Genomic DNA, 19,866 nt, shown 5'->3' on the forward strand with positions numbered 1-19,866 from the left:
TAAGCATTATACGCTTGTAAATACGGTAGTTAGAATATATTTTTGATCAGAATGATACATATCTAGTACATCTTCCACACAATGTTTTTTCTCCATAAGAAGCACACACACGCTAATAAGGAATCAATTAGATTGAGTTATAACTGATGTCTGGATTTTTTTATGTAGCCAAAACATGCAAAATATGTACATAAATATGTAGAATAAATAACTGAAATATGAAAATATAGGGTTGCTGATATGCAGTTACTATTCCCACAATCAGAAGGGATCTTAATGAAACATGAAGAACAAAGAACCTCAATTTTTTTTTTTTTTTTGTGTGTAAAACAAAATGAAGTGAAGGTAAAAGGGTGGGTCTCTCACAATCAGATAAAAGTTACCAAATTTTATGTTTGTCCCAAAAATGCAAGGGAGAGTTAATTATCTACACTTTTGTTGTAATTTTTTTTAATTTGGCTATTCTGCTTTCTGTACGTGCAGGACAATTGAGTGTGCATTGGACATTTCTTTAGTGCAGTTGTGCCCAAACCTTTTCGTTTCACAGCACCCTTAGAGTTCCAAGATCTTTCCGTGGCACCCAAGTCAGAATGTAGGCCTATCTAACACTTGTAACGCTCAGTTACTTACATTAAGTTAAAAAAGAAACATATTTCAAATTCAGAAATACTTCATTTGTAAAAAGTATTAAATAAGCACATATTTGGAATAAATGTCATTTCAGTTAAAATAGTGGAACATTTCGCGGTGCTTCTGTAAGCCAGCCAGGGCACCGCGGTGCACACTTTTGGAACCACTGCTTTAGTGTATGTTTGACCCACTCATTTGCTTGTTGCAGGACAAGCATGGCTGTGCCACTCTCTGCACGAAAGGAGAAAAGCAAGCACAGATCTGTTTTTTTTTTTGTGTGTGTTAAGGTGCCCTAGGGATCTAAATCCACTGAAGAGGTGAGTCACAATAGGGGGGGGACTAATGTGCGGACGGCTTGCTCAGTGTTGTGGTCTGTAGTGGATGTGAATGGATGTCCTGCTCCTCCTCCGTGCTTAATACGTGTTGTACCATTTTTAAACTTTTGTATCCATTTGAACACACTTCGCCATGGTGTAGCACTTTCACCATACTGTGAAGCAAGGCTTGGCTAGATTTCAGTCTCTGAGATGCCTTAACACCACAAGAAATGGATCACTGCTCACAGTTTGTTCTTCATTGGTGCAAATGGAGAGAGGTACAGCCATGTTTACCCTGCAACAACAGGGAAATGAGTGATATAGGCTAAATGTGAGCTATAGCAACGACAAATGCACACACTATTGTCATGCACATGCAAAAAGCAATGTGGCCAAACTAAAGAAAATTACATCAAAAGTGCAGATAATTATTAATTCACCATAATATAGCTGCTTTATTGAAAACTAAGGTAGTGGTGCAAGTACTGCATTTCGGGAAAAAAATATGTAACATGAAATTTATATACGGTGGAACCCCATTTTTCCAATCTGGATTTTACACATTCCCTTGAAAAAGAAAAGTGAGGTTCTACTGTATATTGTTCCTAATATTGTAAAACGCCTACATTTGTCAATTTTGCTTGACCATATACAAAGGGAAAAAAGTCCTGACTCTAGTTACGACCAATACCAATTGTGTTGAAGTATTATATTACTAGGATACATGTAAACTTGGAATTTCCCCCACCCTCCAACTATAAGAATAGTGGCCTTGCTTAAAGTGTTGCTAATTTTACTGTTAGCTAATCTAGAACAGATCTAAGGTCTTTAAATAACTATAAATAGTAAGCTAATAGTCTGGAATTGTATATATGATCAGGACACATATTTGTTTCCAAACAGGAATAATAATTTTTGCAGTATCACTTCTTACCAATCACCTCAGGTGCCCACTTCTGGTTTGTGCAACACAACAGTTGTGTTCCAGCAATCCCTTCTTCTGTCCTAGAAGGTTGAGCTTTACTCACTGAGGGTACCACAGGGTGTGTGTGTGTGGGGGAAAAAAACAACAAAAAAAAAAAACACTTGCCTCCCTTTATTTAATTTCAATTACAGGGTTTCAAAGTAGTCTCCTTCTGAAGTGATACACTGATTCCAACATTCAATCCACTTTCCAAAGCAGTCATTGAATCCCTTCTTTGACATTCTTATGTAATAAACTCGAAACAGTGTTGTTCAGCTCACTGTTCAATTGAAAATGGCACCCATGAAGTTATTTTTTCACATGCAGAAACAGGTGAAAAGAAATCTGGGTACTTTAGTATTACACGGACTACCTCATTCCTAACCTAACGGGAACAGCTCATCATCATCTGGCATCGTATTTGGCAGAATACATGTGGTGATCGGTTGTGGCTGTGTCCGGTGTCAACGCTTTCAACAAGCTTCTCGGTTATATATCTGACTTTTGGAAATCACAAAGAAGAAATCTCTAATTGTATGATTAATATATTGTAAACTTCCAAATACAGTGTTCCTATTATAACCATAGGTGTTTCTTTTGCTTTCCCAGAAAATAGACTGTCTGAAATGAGGTAGTTCATATAATACTAAAGTACCAAAATCTGAAGCCTGTTGATTCACTGTTGGCATGTCATGACCCGATAAGACATTTGGTCCATGTTAGGCACATGTGGCACCAGTTTGGCTACAACTTTTCTGTGATCTGTGGATTATATCTTCAGCTGAAATGTGCATTATGTCTGTAATCTTTTTTTTATTTATTTATAAACCGTGTTCTTGTTGCATAAGTGCATCTGTGGTGTTCACGTTCTCTTTATTGTTTGATGTGGATAATGTTCCAGGACATGGAGCGTCAACAAGGCTTTTTTCATCCTTCAGTATTTTTTCCAAGGTTTCAATTGCAGATTTCTTCAAGAGAACAAAGCTAAGTGTTGTACACTGCTATAGCTTCAAATCCATAAACAAATGTCTGCCTCTCTCTAACTGGATCATTCCATAATAGTGTTGCTTATTTCACATCATGCAAGGTCATGCCTCCATGACAACAACTTCATGATGGATGCTAGTGTGTGCACATTTGTACAGAATATAATCAGTCCCAACCTTAGGTCCACTTCAGTTGTAAGCATTTTTGCTAGCATAATGCTTCCAGAAATCTTGCAGCATTTTTTATAGCAGACAATACACGAAGCATTTCCTGTAACATTCCGCTTACATTTGCAAATGCGATGTGAAGCATGCAGAGAACGTTAGATTATATATAGAGCACAAAAGGCATACAAGATGAACCAGTGCCTGGTGTTAACAATTGAAACCCATATTTAGTCTTCTTTATATGCTATAAAACATGTATTTATGCAGCACCATTGATTTGTGCCTGACACCTTTGTGTAGGAAAGGTTATTCCTCTCTGTTGAATAGTTGTCTGCTTTTAAAAATGTGAAGTAACACATTGTTTACATCTCACTTGGCCACCATTATATTTGCACTTGTGACCTAGAGGTTGCTTCTGATTTGTTATGCTACGGAATAGGACTGATCCTATTCTCAAGAAATGCCATGAAAGATGCCATGGCATCTAAAATGCCATAAGATTTTTCACTTTTATGGTGACATTTTCATCATGACATAAATGTTACATTTTCATCATGACATAAATGTTAAGAAAAATGCTTTCATCTAAACTGGGCCTTATGTATTTTGATGTGCCCTTGTTGCACCACTGCTTCAAGGTTAGAGCTGCTACAAATATGTTGGCAGATCTAAAGCTGTGCCACCTTGTAATTGAGCTGCCATGGGTTCAGTTCTAAAGTCATTTCAGTATACTGTAGGTCCAGTCTCTGTTAACCTATATGTGCCTAAAATGTACTCATAAACCGTAACTTAGCATTGTGGTTAGTGTGTATACGCACAGTTAACCATAGATAAGAGTAATACAGTTGTTCATTAGTACAGTAATACAGTTGAAGATTGATTTTATGTTTTTCTGGTGACCGAGGTGGAAAAACTTACAGGCAGGAATATATGAAATATGGGAATGTAAAATCAGCCATAACTTCTTGGATACTTTGTGAAACAGGCATTACCTTTCACTATACGAAATGGAACTTGTATGCATTTCAAATAACTTTTTTAACATTTTCCTTGTTATTTTTTCCAGGCTTTTCAGTTCTGCTTAAACTATAATCGAAAGACTGAGTTCCGCAAGCTCTGTGACAAATTGAGGAAGCATCTGGAGGATATCATAAAGCTGCCTGCCCAAGTGGCCAATGTGAGCATCAACAAGCCTGAGACCCAGCAGTTGAATTTGGAGACCCGTTTGGTGCAGCTTGACTCAGCAATCCAGATGGAACTCTGGCAGGTAATCCTTTTTGTCCTTTGTATATCTGTACTGAATGTATAAATCAGCCAATCAGAACACTTGCAGGTCTGGTCAAGGGAGTAAGAGTTATATGCAAAGGCAGATACAGAGAAGCATAGTGGTAAATTTTGCTGATCACAGCTCAAAAGAAATAGCCGAGATCAAGAATGTGTGGGGCCCTACCTCCACATCGTGCCTATGTCCACCTTCATGGTGGTGCTACAATGTGCACGGGGAACTTTTAATACTCTTGGATATTTTGTAGTGATTGAATATTTGAAAAAGAACTTATAAGCAAGTTAACAAGCAGTGTGTCCAATAAATAATTCCTTCTCGTGAAGAGGACAACTGATGGAATAGGTATGCACATACTAGCTCAGGGGTAGAAAAAACTTGAAAATTAATCCAGGCACCAGCCTCTTTTTTTTCTTCAGGATCCAGCTTTTTTCATATTTATTTTTCAAATATAGTGTAAGAAAGTCATGAATCCAACTAAGATAAAGCTACACATTGAGAAATATGATCGTGAGACATTTAATTTATTAATTAATGCAAGATTGGATTAAAAGTAATTACAGTCAACTCTCAATTCTACGACCCCGTGTATAACGACCCTCTCGAAGTAATTTAGAAAAATTTGGAAAAAAAGTTGAAAAATTGAAGGAAATCGGCCGAAAAATGCGTTGTTTTTTTCCTCCACGCATTCCCTTTACGAGCGCTCTACTGCTCACAATTGGGTCTGAACTAAAAATAGACACCACCACACCATGCTTGAGTGATATCCAATAGCACTTGACCTCTGCCCTCCCTTTCCTCAAGCGCACCAATGTGACCTCGCACCCGACAGCCGCTAACCAACGTGCCAGGTTAGCTCTTGGATACACGAGAAGATGCTTGGATGTTATTTTAAATCGACTTGTTTCCTTGTTCTAAGAGCTGCTGAAAACTCGCGGGGGAGCAGCCCGAAATGACTGCTGGACTTGCAGTCTTTGCCAATGTGTATGGCAGGTCAAGCTCTTTCATAGATAAATACACCACCTCGAGAGATAAGATCGCAGGAATGTTCGAAAATACAGATGCGTCGCGCCTGGAAGTCTGCCCCATCTGTCCAACTCTGACCTAGAGTTCAGTAGGTTCCCGTGAGTGAGCAACTCTCGACCTTGTAGCAGACAACTTCGATAACCGCTTTCATTCAAAGCATGTTCTTTGTTCCCTGCAACACTTCATAAAAAAGCGAAACTGTTAGAGATAATTAAAACCACATAGGCGAACTAAAGATCATCAACCCGCTTAATGCATTGTCATCCAGTTTTCCACAAAAGTTTACTTCGATCTTACGTGCATCATAACTCCCGTTTCCCACTTCATATGTTTTCCTAATTGTGTCGATGTCGTAATAGCTGCCAAAAAAAGTGTTCCGTTGGCTGACTGACTTCTCCCTCTTTTCCTGTGAGCAAACGAGGGGGGGGGGGATGCCGATTGTTTCAGCCACGATTTTCTTGCTCCTGTGTGCACATGTGCTGATTACAGGCGAGGGTGGAAAAGGACCCACCCCTCTTCCTTTCCTTTGACATCTAAAATGGGGCAACCAGTTCCGGATATATTTTTGAAAACAAACAAAAACCATAGAACAAGTAAAAAAAAAAAAGTAGCCCTCCCCCCCATTCCCCAGCTCAGTCTCCGCTACTGGTGTGCACAGCAATGTTGATAATTGCAGAATTCGGGTCCCCTTTTTTTATATGCTGTTGTCTGCATAGAAATATTGCCCGTATTATTGTCTGTTGCATGGTAAAACGTAAAGCAAGGGTCATTTCTTTCTTCTTTACACTGCTGTTAAAAGTTCTTGCGTTATCTTGGGATTTTTCTCTTCCGCCACCTGTTGCTCGAACTTCCAGCCGGTCTCCTTGAGTGTTTTGTCTAACGTCTGCAAAGCTCTTGCTTGCTGATAACAGCGATGACTCATCCAGCGCGAAGGAAAAAGTTATTGTTTTGAATCTCGCAAAGCTGTTTTGATTTGACGATAAGGAAATTCGATCTCCAGAAAGAAAAACAAGAGTTAAAATAACTTCATGTTCTGCACCTTCTGATAAGCAAATCTGTAAATTGAATTTGCTTTTCTTCAGAACCATTCATGTGAAGAAAGAAAGAAAAAAAAAGTATTCAATGTAGGAATGGTCGCTGAGACTGATGAAAAAGACATTATTCAAGGGGAAAACGATTGGAAGGGTGGGTGTTTGACCGAGAATACTCCTAAATCCAACGTGAGAGTAAATAACAATCTACCATTTTGATATGTGAAAATGCACAGTTTCAGAAAGCTTGTTTTCAGTTCATTTTATGCTGATGGGCTAATCAGGACTAAATATACAGTTTAAAGTGAAATTCAATTCCAAATCCGAATGATTATCGACTGCGACGCTGTTTAATGACGTGTCCTAGAATATGCATTGGGAAACGCACAAGTTGCGCATTTCCTTTTTCACGCTGGATTGCAATGCAAGTCAAGGAAGGAGTTTGGACTGCTCCCTTGAATGGGGGAGGAGGGGGAATGAAGTTGGTTGAAGGAAAGAAAAGTTACTTTTTTTTACGATGTATTTTACACAGCCGAACCAGAACGAAAATTACAGCCCTGCTTTTATTTTATTTTTTGCCTGGTGCCTAGAGAGGTTGTGTTGTTTCTCCCGAGAGATCTAATCTTACCAGTTAATCTTGTAACAGACAATGCTCCAGTAGACCCGTATAAAATCCAACATTCATTCTGCCCGATTATCTCCCGACTTTTGCTGGCACCAGTCTGACTAGTGTCAAGATTCTTCGAGTTTTGCTTGCAATAAGCGAGAGATTGTTTTCCTTTCCATTGGTCTCAGTGCAAACGGGTTTCTCATGAACTAAAATTGTAAGAATTTCCTGGAAAAGCAACGACTGTGCACAATTGAAAGAAAGTAACATTATTTTAAATTCTTTTTTTGTGAAAACTTTTTCATGTTCTATTTTCCTTCTCACAACACGCATTCTGTGCATAACAGGTTGTATAACTACCAGGATAAATGATGTTACCATCTACTAGGCATCTTTGTGTCCGTTTGAGCTCCATTTAAGCTGAAAATTGGTGCAAATTCCAATAACGACCCCTTCAAAATAATGACCCTTTTCCCGGGAACTGTGAAAGGTATTTGAATCGAGAGTTGACTGTAATTATTGTGCTGGAGTGGCCTTCCCTACCATATCACCACATATTTTAAAATTCGGTTATCAACATTGCAGATGTTTATTATTCTGATTTAATTATGCACATGATAAAGAAAACACAAAGACACACTATACTTGTTATTTTAAAAAAGATAATGGAAATTTTCATAAACGAACTTGAAATATTAAAATAATATATATATATATATATTTTAGAACTTGAATTTGAAAATTCAAACATCAGGTGAAAATTTTCAGGTGCCATGGCGAACGGGCATGCTGTACTAGCTTCTTGTACCTTTATTATTTTGCTTTTCTTTTCTTTATCTTTGAGCTAATTAAGATTATGAAGATTAAGTTAAATTGATGAAGGAATACTCACTAAGAAAGCCTTGGTCCAGACTTGAATCCATGCTTTTATTTTTTATTATTGTTACATGAAAGCAAATATTAATTTTATGTTCATGTTTTAAGGAAGGAAAGACACAGTAGTGTAATAAATACACAGGTAATAAGTAAGTTGAATGGAAAAAAAATAGTAATTTGCTTCTGTGTATTTATTAGTGGAGGAAGATGCGGGAGTATATTCTTTTTTTTGTCTTTTGCAGGAAGCATACAAAGCCATAGAGGACATCCATGGGTTAATGAACCTCTCCAAGAAAATGCCAGTGCCAAAGACCATGGCAAACTACTATCAGAAGCTGGCAATGGTGTTCTGGAAAGCAGGGAATTGCCTGTTCCATGCAGCTGCTCTTTTCAAGTTGTTCCAGCTCTCCAAGGAAATGAAGAAAAACATCACACCTGAAGAATTGCAGAAGCAAGTTATCATTATATATTAGTCTTTTTATTATATATTTGGCAGGCTTAGAAGGCTGTTGCGCTAACAAGTTTAGTTTAAAGTTTACGGTTCTTAAAATTTAGCAATTATATGACTTCACAATTCAGTTTGCCTTTGACAAACTCCACTAACAGATCTAGTTGTTTGTTGGTGCAGAATTACATTATTTTTCATCTATCAACTCTCTGAAGTCTTTAATTTCTTTTAAGTCCACTTTTATGCTTAGATAAGCTAATTAGGATGGTACGAACAGTTCAAGGTTGTATCCAAATCGCTGTGCAATGGGTCTCCATCAGGAATTGAACCTAGAGCCTCTTGATTACAAGGCAACAGCATTAGTCAGCAATGGCTTATAATGGCATGTGTATTTATAAATAACATAACTAATAATTTCATAGATATGATATTGCTGTAAATGGTCTTAATTGGATGCATGGTTTAGGCATTTTATTATTGTTTTTATGAACATAAATTCACATACAATGCTTTTGTAACTTGTTAATATATCCTGTATACTTACTAAAACTAGTCTGATATTTGTATAACTAATATAACTTAGTGCAAATCCTGTCATTTTTGTTTCTATTTTTCACGGATATGAAGGTGTAATTCATATAGTTTTGTTTTGTAAAGTGTAAATGTCTTACATATGTAGTTTCCTCTTCTAAGGCAGAACCCATTGAATTTGCCTGTGTTAAATTATTGAAAACTAAATTCAGATTTAATCTCTTCCATTTCTTTTGTTAAAGCTGGAAATATAAAGTCACCGTCATTATTTGTTAAATGTTATTTTCCTCTCATAAAGGTTGATGTTCAGTACTTAGTTGTTTCTGCAGTTCTTACTGACATTACATGTTATTCTTGATATAACTGTTGAAAGTATCAAAGCTTTTAGTATTAAAATGGTACAGTAACTACTGGGAAAAGAGTGTTTCATTAGTTCTTCCATGAATGTGACAATCTGGAAGAATTTAAATTCATTTTTTATACTTCCTGTCCTTTTCAGAATGGCCTGTCGTGTTCTGGTTGCTACACTCGCGATTCCTCTTCCTTCAGCTCATCCGGAGTTTGACAGATTCATTGAAACAGATAAAAGCCCCTTGGAGAAGGCTCAGAGGTTAGCCATCCTTCTGGGTCTCTCGCAGCCTCCAACTAGAAATTCACTGCTGAAGGATGTTGTAAGTTTTACTTTATAATTGTAAGTGTTTAAAGTTGTTGCTCATAACTCCATCTTGTTTTTAATTCTTTCACTACAATATTTCTAATTGAGTGGGTTTTTTTTTTTATTGTAAGTGTGTATATACTTTTTTTTTGTGTTCTACATGTATATTGTATTTCCTAACTTGTGCAGTGGGATCCACTAGTATTACTTGGCAAATTGTCCATGACTATTTTCATTAATTTTTCTCTTACATCCTGTGTGTTTTTAAGCGATGGATTTTTATGTATGCTGGTGCAGAAATTTGAGAGTTTGATACATAGAGTTTGGGAAAAAACTTCAGATTAAAAATAATCGAACTAGATCCAATCGTATTTCCTTAGGAATCCAAACTACATCCCATTGAAGAAAAAGTGCAGTTATCCAGTATGGCAAATCCTTCTTAATTTTTCCCATTTTCAATGCTGCAAAGGAGAAGAAAAGAAGCTTTTACAAACAAGTTCCCTCCCTCTTTTTTTTCGTTCCCGTCAACTAGGAAGGATTCTGTAAATGTTTGGGCAAAGAAGCGAATGGTGATAGTCCTCTTGTCAAGTCTCCACTCACATTTTTGTGGAGGGGGAAGGGCGAACAAAGACACCTCATTGTGCTCAAACTCTAGGGAAGGCAGAATTTAGCGAGAATTGGTTTGGCAACAGTGTGCTTGTGTCAGGATCGGCCCGTTTCATCTTCACAGGGAATGCAAGAAGTGCTGTTTTCCCTTCCTGTCCGACAAGGGAGGTAGGACAAATGCAACTTTTGCACCTCCTCTTCCCTCCCGCCTCTCAACCTAACATCTGAAAGTTCAAGGTCGCGGGGTGAACAAAACAGCTGTGAAAGCAAGGAAAAGGAGGGGATAGTTGCCTGGTCAACAGACCAGCCTTCTGGCAAGTTTTACGACATCAGCACTCCTTGGAAAACGTTAGAGCGAATGTAAGATCGAGGTAAAAGACCTATTATTTAACATAGCCTTTTGCCGGGACCTGGATGGCTGAACGTATTATGTGGGAAAACGTATGATGCAGGAACGTTATATCGGGGTTTCACTGTATTGTTTTGTAATTCGAGTATGTCATACTTTCATATGCATACTAAAGATCGAAAAAGACAACTGAAATATCATGTGTAGTTTTCAAGAAATTGCACATTACTGGTCAAAATATCGACCATATGTCCTCAATGGAGATACATGGGAGGGTCGATATATTGACCATCCATAGGCTAAAGGTTAATAATACATAACCAGATCTTTTCTAAGAAAGATACAACATTTTCATAATAATCTGTGTATTTCTTATTTTTTGTCACTTCTTGCCCTCTGATGATGAGACTTGCAAAGTAATAAAATAAATAATAACCCATGGTGCTACAACCCGTGAGGTCCTGGGCCTACCTACTGACTGCCAGCTTCACTCCCACATACATCAGCAGAGGTGGCCGATCATTCAACCAGTTACCGAGTGATGTGTGGTCAACACGACAAATCTCGATCCTTGTTGTAGGTTTTCAAGAACAGGTTACGCTACTCATTCAGTGTTTATAAGTTTCATGTCAACTGAAGTGATAAGCGTAGTAATCAATGGCACTTATTTATTTTTTTCAACAGGTTCGTTTTAATGTAGTTAACCTGGCATCACCCCAGCTGCAAGAATTGTACCAGTGGCTAGAAGTAGAGTTTCACCCACTTCATGTGTGTAGCAGAGTTCACAAAGTCATAGAATATTTGGAATCATCAGAGAATCTAGCCCTACAGCAGTACATTCCAGCTCTACAAGATATCACACTTATGCGATTGATAAGACAGGTTAGTATTCTTATGATGTTCCCATTTTGTTTAGCATTAGGCAGGGTATAATTATCTACATGAAATATTCTCAGTAATTTTGATGTGATGGTGATTACTGATTAGTATTCCAAATCGTATGCTATAATAGCAGAAGTGTAGAATTTAAATTTCTGTGGGATGGATATGAGTAGATCTATATACTTGCTCTGAATAAGTAAATTTTGATGCATTGTTTTCAGGTTCAAAATTTGTTTGTACAGTTTATACCCTGAAAGTTTTCTTTTCAGGCACCTCTTGTTTAAGAACTTTAAATGCAGGAAAATGTAAGCTCAAGAAATTATTCCAATATTTAATTGTATTAGGACCAGGAAATTTACATGTAAAATCTGGAAACTTGAAATTGGTGTTCCTGCACATGCTGCAAAGTGTCAGTGGAGCCAGCATGTGCCAACGAAATGTTTTTTCTTTGTTTTTTTTCTACTTCCTTCTAATTACTATCATTTATGGACCTTGATATCTTGGCCTTGTTTTTCTTGTCAATGTTATTTTTCTAAAATTTGCACTTTATTTCTACCAAACATACGTCCATTGTGTTTGTAAACTAGTGTTTTAATGTGTAGATCACATGGCTGTCCAACTTGTTTTGAATCACTAAATTAGTGTTGACTTTAACAGTGCTCCAATTTATTGATTCTAATTAAGCCCAACAAAATACTACTTTTAGTGGAATCTCGATTACACAATTTTCAGGGGACCAAGCTAAAGAAAACTTAAAATGCAAGAAAATGTCAAATCGAGGAAAGTTTCATAACATTTTGATCTGTTGGGACCATCAAGATTGAATGTATAATGTGGGAAAATGTAAAATCCAGGAACGTAAAACTGGGATTCCACTGTGTTTCTCTTTTATGTTTAGTTTAGATAATTGTAATTATTGTATTTTTAAGCCTAAAATGCATTTCTAGCTGTTCTAATTTAAAAGTACAGAAAACTTTACAACATATTCTTTGGTATAAAATTAAATACAACAAATACTTTCCGATACCACTTCATTGCACAGTGATCCAGAATGCCAAAAAAGTCGGCGAAAATAGAAAATTTGACTTTTCGGTTAGGAGATAAAACATGAACACTTCTGTAAATAACTAAACAGGGCATGAAACTGCAAGAGAAATTTATCTCTAAATTGGTTATTTGTTCTTTTCTTCGGGCCTCAAAATGCTGATTCGTGAAAATGGAATTTTCGGATTATATTTTGTACTTATTTTTAAGACTTGTAGCAATATTTTTTCGCCAGATAATAAAATTGATAATAAAATTGCATTAGGTAGACTCACTACTTCTCAGCAATGCACAGAAATAGAACCCATATTGGAATTAAAATGACATACAATGTTTTTATTTTTGACTTGAAAATACGAAAGTTATCTTGAGTTAACATAGCTTTCGCCGCTACTTCCCGTGATTATTTCTAAAGCAAAAGATACTTTAAAGTATTGCAAAAACGGTACAGGAGAAAAGTTTTGCTAGTTTTGACAAATTTAGCTTATATGTTAACCTGTGCTCCCCGCTATTAATGGGTCAGCTGACAACACTGAACCAAACCTGATCACACGTGCACACGCTGTGGAATGGGAGTCCAATTTCACTATCAGCTGATGCTTAATACATGTAGCAGTAGTGCAGTGTTGATTACTTTAAAGCATTTGGTTAACATACCGTTATTTGTTATACTAATTGTACAATTTTGAACATCTTTATTGTATTTCACAATTGATAAAAATGAAGGGGGAAAAGAACATGTTGAAATACCAAACAGAACGTATGGGTGAAATTTACACCGGCAGTGTTTCTAAGGCACTGTGGGCAGAACTAACAACACTAGCACAGCTGATTCAAGGTCATGACATTCGGAAGGGTTTACTGAAAAGGTACTGAGAAAGGAATGATCAAATTAAGCATTTGTTTCATTTGTCTTATATTCTACAAATATTGACAATATCGCTGAGGATTTTGTAGAGAAGATTAGTGTTGATATGTGGTTGCTCTGCATCAAATTATTTTAAAGATATGAGAATTATCGCCAAATAGAAGATAAATTTCTTAAAAATAATTTCAGTTGTCTTTAGAAAAAAAAAAGATGTTTACTCTATGCACTCTGAAAAGCAGAATGTCAGTTTTGAAGAATGTGTCAAGAGAAAAAAGCTGAAGAAGTTTGCTGGAAAAATTCGTCCAAGGAACTCATATTCGCAACCAAAGTGCATTTGAAGGAAGAAGGATAAAGAGAGACATTGGAACCATTGGATAAATATTATTTAATGTTTAAAATACATTAATTTTTCTTGAAAGTGAATAGATAGGAAGTTTCCTTTCTAGACATTAAACAGTGATTGTGCATCAATTCATTGTAACGAAAATTTTTGCAATTATTATTATTGTTATTATTATTTAATCTATTTCTGAGAATGTATTTCAGTCTTCTAACTGTATTAATTAGTATTAATGTGGTCCCAAGTGCACATTGAAATAGGTCAAAATAATATTTCTTTAAATATAAAAACCTAAATAATCAATCTTATGTTAATTATGTGGACCCAAAGTGTCAAATTTTCCTTGAAAATGCTAATCTTACACATTCGTATTGATTTAGGGGTCAAGTAGCAAGCTCCTGTTTGTTGCCAATTTTTGTGGCATTCTGGATCATTGGGCATTGGCATCGACTCAGCCCTAAAAAAGTATACTACCATGAAGATGGGGACAGAATCAATTTCTGAAACATTGGTGTATACAGTGGAATCTCAATCATACATTTTCCCATATTATACATTCAATCATCATTGTCCCAAGAAAGCAAAGTGCTATAAATTTTTTTCAAAAGACATAATGGATTAAAGCAGATAAAGTGGATAAAGAAAAGTACAGAATATTGGTGATACCATGGACTAGTTAGCGCACTGGATTTGGAGTTAAATCACAGGTCTGTTGCAGGTTCGATTCACACCACCAACAGAAATAAATTTGTTCACCTGAAGAGGAGATTGACTGATTGGATTGGGTTAATTTACATTGCTTTTCTGCCACGTGTGGCAAATTGCAATGATGGTGATGTGATGACATAAATGAAAGGACAATCACAAACATTTATATGGACGACACATGTCCTGCAGAGGATTATACTGGCTACAGGTCCACAGCCTCATTAGTCTACAGTCCAGCACTAGACAGTGAATAATGTCCAATTAACATTACAGGCTAGTGAGATATCAAGAAGATTGTCCCGTATTCAGTACATTTGCGGACGTTATTTTTCTACTGTAGAGAACATTAGTCTTCTGGCCAATCTTCTTTCTCATAGATTTCCTTACATCTTCTTTCTCTCACTTATGCAATTGATTTAGTTCAATCTCATCCACTCCTGTTGCTTTTTCATTCTTTTTTTATCCCGGTGCTTGCTCAAATTCTTCCTTCAGCATGGGAAAACCTTTTCTTATCAGGTACATTGCCTTCATTTTCTAAATACAGGGTGCCTGGACTACGCCTTTTGTTGTGTATCGCGCAACAATTCAACATTCCCAGTTTTCCAGTGGTTTTGCAACCTTGCTCGTCTTCTATCATCCACATTGGTTTCTTTGCAAATGATTGTTTTCTTTGCAAAGTCCATATGGTTTGCTTCACAATACATCAAATCACACCTTCCAGTTTTCTTTAGTTCCTCAATTTACTCACATTTCTGCTTCATCCATTTTCGTTTTGGCGTATCAATTTCTCATCCTAGCTGGTTATTTAACATCCTGTACTTTGTTCTTCTTCCTTCAGTGTTTGCATTCCTCCATTTTCTTCTTTCCTCCATCTTGTCAAGCATATTTACCCATGGTTTATTAGTTCTCTTCTTTTTCTATACCTTATTGTTTCTTGTGCTTACCACTGCTCTCAGCTGTTCCTTAATTGAGTTACATTCTTTGAAGTGTTTTTCAAGTTTGTGTTTCTTCCTCTTTTTTAAGTTTCTCGATGTCAGCCTTCTTCATAACGTGGCCTTTTGATATTTTCTTCAAGTGGACATTTATTTTGCTGTACAGTAGGTCATGATCTTAATCTACTGTATATCAGCACCAAGGTTTAGTCTATCTGGTATTGTTTATTGTCACTTGGACATGTCCATGTGTAGCATCTTCTTTTAGTTGTTGGAATAGTTAATGAGTTGCTTTTACAGAAATTTTCTAAGAGATCACCCCTCTGAAATCTCTCTCCCAATTCATATCTTTCTATTGTATTTCCATGTTAGTTTTTACTACTACAGCATTCCAGTCACCCTTGACAATGATGCTTAATCTTTTCTTTTCTTTTTTTTTTTTGTTCAGTATTTTCATGGTTCACCTCCAGTCCTTCTGTTAATGCATTCTTTTTCTCTCCTTGCAATCTCAACACTACTGATGACTGATTTACATATAATCTATACACATAACTCCTTTCACAACTTACATTTTATTTTACAGTATTTCATGACAAGAAGGTATGCAAATATTTAACTGCAACTTTAAAATGCGAATGAAAATGAATGAATTTATTTATTGGTGTTATACCTATTGTAGAAATTTTTACATTCCTGCTTTCAACTGTCTATCGTTAAAGGCAATGTAAATGATGAGTACAGATTTGAGTATTTCTTGAAAATTTAGTGGTATGTGGAAAATGTGTGCTCATACACTGACCATACATCACTTAATTAAGAATATCATATATTTTGGAATATCAATGATTATTTGATGCGGATTTCTGATGATTTAGCATGACGAGAAGGTTGTTATATATACTGAGATGTTCCAACCGTCCAGTCCTGGTGTATTGATATTTAATGTCGGGAGCACAAATTAATGAATGTATGAACTTGAAAACATTATAAAAGTATGTACGAGTAAAATTGTTGCGATTTGTGCATTGACTTTCAAACCCTTAATTCCTGATGTCTTTATGGTACAATGTTCAAATTTCATGAAAGGCATGAGGAAAATCATACATGTTGGAATATCAGTGATGATTTGATGCGGATTTCTGATGATTTCCATGACGAGAAAGTTCTCGAATATCCTGAGATTTTCCAACCCTCAAATCCTTGTGTTCTCTGTAGGTTCGTGTTTCTCAACCACTGAGCCTCTGTCAGTACCAGGCCCCGTATCAATTATACAGGAACTAGAGAGGTTCTTCTGAAATCTGTTGCTTTCGTTTGTCCAGCAATTTATTTGCTAACAAGCCTAGACATAATCAACGTATTACTCTTTATGATTGTACCATTATATCTTTATTATTTATTATTAATTTCAAGGGCACATTTTAGTTAATGTATAAAGTTTTTCAAGAGAATTTAGCAGGGCATGATCGTGCAAAGACTGCTCTAGGGCAAATGAAGCATGGTTCAAATTACATGTGCAGAGTAATATTTATGCTGTCGTCTCCTGAAGTTAACAGATTTGGAAATTACTTGGAAATTTGGTGGTATGTGGGAAGTGTGCACTCAGGAGCATACATCACTTAATGGGGAACATCGTACATGTTGGAAGATCAATGATGATTTCTTACGGACTTCTGATGATTTGCATGATGAGAAGATCTGCCGAGATGTTCCAACTGTCAAGTCCTGCTGTTGTCTCTAGGGCTGTGTTTCTCAACCGCATGACCTCGGCCAGGTACCTGGCTCGCATTGATTACACTGGACCGTAAGAGGTTCTCGTGAAATCTGCAACCTCAGCTTGCTCAGGAGTTTTTGTTAATGAATACATGTGTTTCTCAACAAGACCAGACGTAATCAAACTATTACTCTATAATTATACCATAATTTGTTTCTTAATATTTATGTAAAAGTTTAAAAAAAATAGTTATTTACAAGTAAATTTTGCATTGAACATACATCACTTCATGGGGAACAACTTACATGTTGTAAGATCAATGATGATTTGATGCGGATTTCTGGTGATATCCATGACGAGAATGTTCTTGTATATACTGGGATTTTCCAACCCTTAAGTCCTGGTATTGTCTCTGGGCCACATGGGGCAGTGGTCTTCTTGTAATTAAATGATTTGTTTCCCTTATGAGAAAGTTCTTATAGCTGGTATTAAACTGTGTGTAGGTATCATTGAAACTGTATGATCAATTGTTTCTGGGGTAGATAGTTTTAGAAAACATGTAATGTTTTCCTTAATATGGAATGTCTTCCTTAATATGAGCCATATTCTCTTACATTCAAAATTATTTTTTCTTTTCAGAAAGAATAAAAATATGAAGTTCATAATTCTTGTACAAGAAAGAAGCATGTAAAAGGCAATATTTTGTAATGATTTCCAATCGTAAAAATTGCAGCTACTCCATTTGATGTGCACAACTTTGAGCTAAAAAAGAATAAAGTGTGGTCCATAATTCTCACATTCGTACCTTCCATTTAATTAGTAATGGATAATTTTTGAGACATTTGAATTTCTAGACTTGCCCCATATTTCAAGAGATGGTTTTGCAGTAATTATAGTATTTAATTATTTTTTTTGTATACATAGTTGACATGGTAGTACCTCACTTTAATGTATTTTGAAGGAAACTGAAAGAATGAAAATGTAAAAATTGGAAGAGCATGTGCCATTGTATTACTTTTCAAAAAGTCAATGTTTCATCAGGTATTTAGCTGGAGAAACAATCCTGATGCAAGCATGTTTTTAACTTCCAGGATAATTGTGTGCTTGAAAAGTGTCTTTTCGTTCATTAAATATATTCTAGATGCAAGTCATTTCACAACTAAGAATTTATTTTATAATATTTAATAAGGATGGGCCAATATGAAATTTTGGCTGATACCAATACAGTACCAATATAACATTTATCGATACCGATAACCGATATTCTACCGATCCGATATAAAATTAGAAATGGTCCTTGAAGACCCTGAAATTTTCATTGATCTCCAGAATAAATGTGTGTTTCGAGCTGATTGCAATGCAAAAGAAGTTGAATATTTAGACATTTACTTTTTCAGGAAGTAATGCATGGAGATTATCCATAAAAATTACAACAAAATGGCAGAATTTTGCACTAAGTTATAAGATATTTATCGATATATCGGATGTATAATAATCCTAGCTGGTTATTTAACATCCTGTACTTTGTTCTTCTTCCTTCAGTGTTTACATTCCTCCATTTTCTTCTATCCTCATCTTGTCAAGGATATTTACCCATTGTTTCTTAGTTCTCTTCTTTTTCTATACCTTATTGTTTCTTGTGCTTACCACTGCTCTCAGCTGTCTCTTAATTGAGTTACATTCTCTGAAGTTTTTTTCAAGTTTGTGTTTCTTCCTCTTTTTTAAGTTTCTCAATGTCAGCCTTCTTCATAACGTGGCCTTTTGATATTTTCTTGAAGCGGACATTTATTTTGCTGTACAGTAGGTCATGATCTTAATCTACTGTATATCAGCACCAAGGTTTAGTCTATGTGGTATCGTTTATTGTCCTTTGGACATGTCCATGTGTAGCGTCTTCTTTTAGTTGTTGGAATAGTTAATGAGTTGCTTTTACAGAAATTTTCTAAGAGATAACCCCTCTGAAATCTCTCTCCCAATTCATATCTTTCTATTGTATTTCCATGTTAGTTTTTACTACTACAGCATTCCAGTCACCCTTGACAATGATGCTTAATCTTTTCTTTTCTTTTCTTTTTTTTTTTTTTTTTGTTCAGTGTTTTCATGGTTCACCTCCAGTCCTTCTGTTAATGCATTCTTTTTCTCTCCTTGCAATCTCAACACTTCATGACTGATTTACATATAATCTATACACATAACTCCTTTCACAACTTACATTTTATTTTACAGTATTTCATGACAAGAAGGTATGCAAATATTTAACTGCAACTTTAATATGTGAATGAAAATGAGTGAATTTCTTTATTGGTGTTATACCTATTGTAGAAATTTTTACATTCCTGCTTTCAACAGTCTATCGTTAAAGGCAATGTAAATGATGAGTACAGATTTGAGTATTTCTTGAAAATTTAGTGGTATGTGGAAAGTGTGTGCTCATACACTGACCATACATCACTTAATTAAGAATATCATATATTTTGGAATATCAATGATTATTTGATGCGGATTTCTGATGATTTAGCATGACGAGAAGGTTGTTATATATACTGAGATGTTCCAACCATCCAGTCCTGGTGTATTGATATTTAATGTCGGGAGCACAAATTAATGAATGTATGAACTTGAAAACATTATAAAAGTATGTACGAGTAAAATTGTTGCGATTTGTGCATTGACTTTCAAACCCTTAATTCCTGATGTCTTTATGGTACAATGTTCAAATTTCATGAAAGGCATGAGGAAAATCATACATGTTGGAATATCAGTGATGATTTGATGCGGATTTCTGATGATTTCCATGACGAGAAAGTTCTCGAATATCCTGAGATTTTCCAACCCTCAAATCCTTGTGTTCTCTGTAGGTTCGTGTTTCTCAACCACTGAGCCTCTGTCAGTACCAGGCCCCGTA

The 19,866-nt window shown here is 35.9% G+C and overlaps 1 protein-coding gene across 2 annotated transcripts in view; it reads left to right on the forward strand.

Moving 5' to 3' along the window:
* The window catches only part of eIF3a (eukaryotic translation initiation factor 3 subunit a), a 77,527-nt gene that overhangs the window by 14,989 nt on the left and 42,672 nt on the right, over positions 1-19,866 (forward strand). For both annotated transcript variants that reach the window (XM_083116329.1, XM_083116330.1), the window contains exons 5-8: positions 4,132-4,332; positions 8,130-8,338; positions 9,366-9,537; positions 11,161-11,358. In XM_083116329.1, coding sequence (XP_082972455.1) covers positions 4,132-4,332; positions 8,130-8,338; positions 9,366-9,537; positions 11,161-11,358 — 780 coding nt within the window. The remainder of the gene's footprint in view (positions 1-4,131; positions 4,333-8,129; positions 8,339-9,365; positions 9,538-11,160; positions 11,359-19,866) is intronic.

The sequence above is a fragment of the Lepisma saccharinum genome, unplaced genomic scaffold (genome assembly GCF_977018435.1).
Source record: "Lepisma saccharinum unplaced genomic scaffold, izLepSacc3.1 HAP1_SCAFFOLD_588, whole genome shotgun sequence".
Classification (NCBI taxonomy): Eukaryota; Metazoa; Arthropoda; class Insecta; order Zygentoma; family Lepismatidae; genus Lepisma; species Lepisma saccharinum.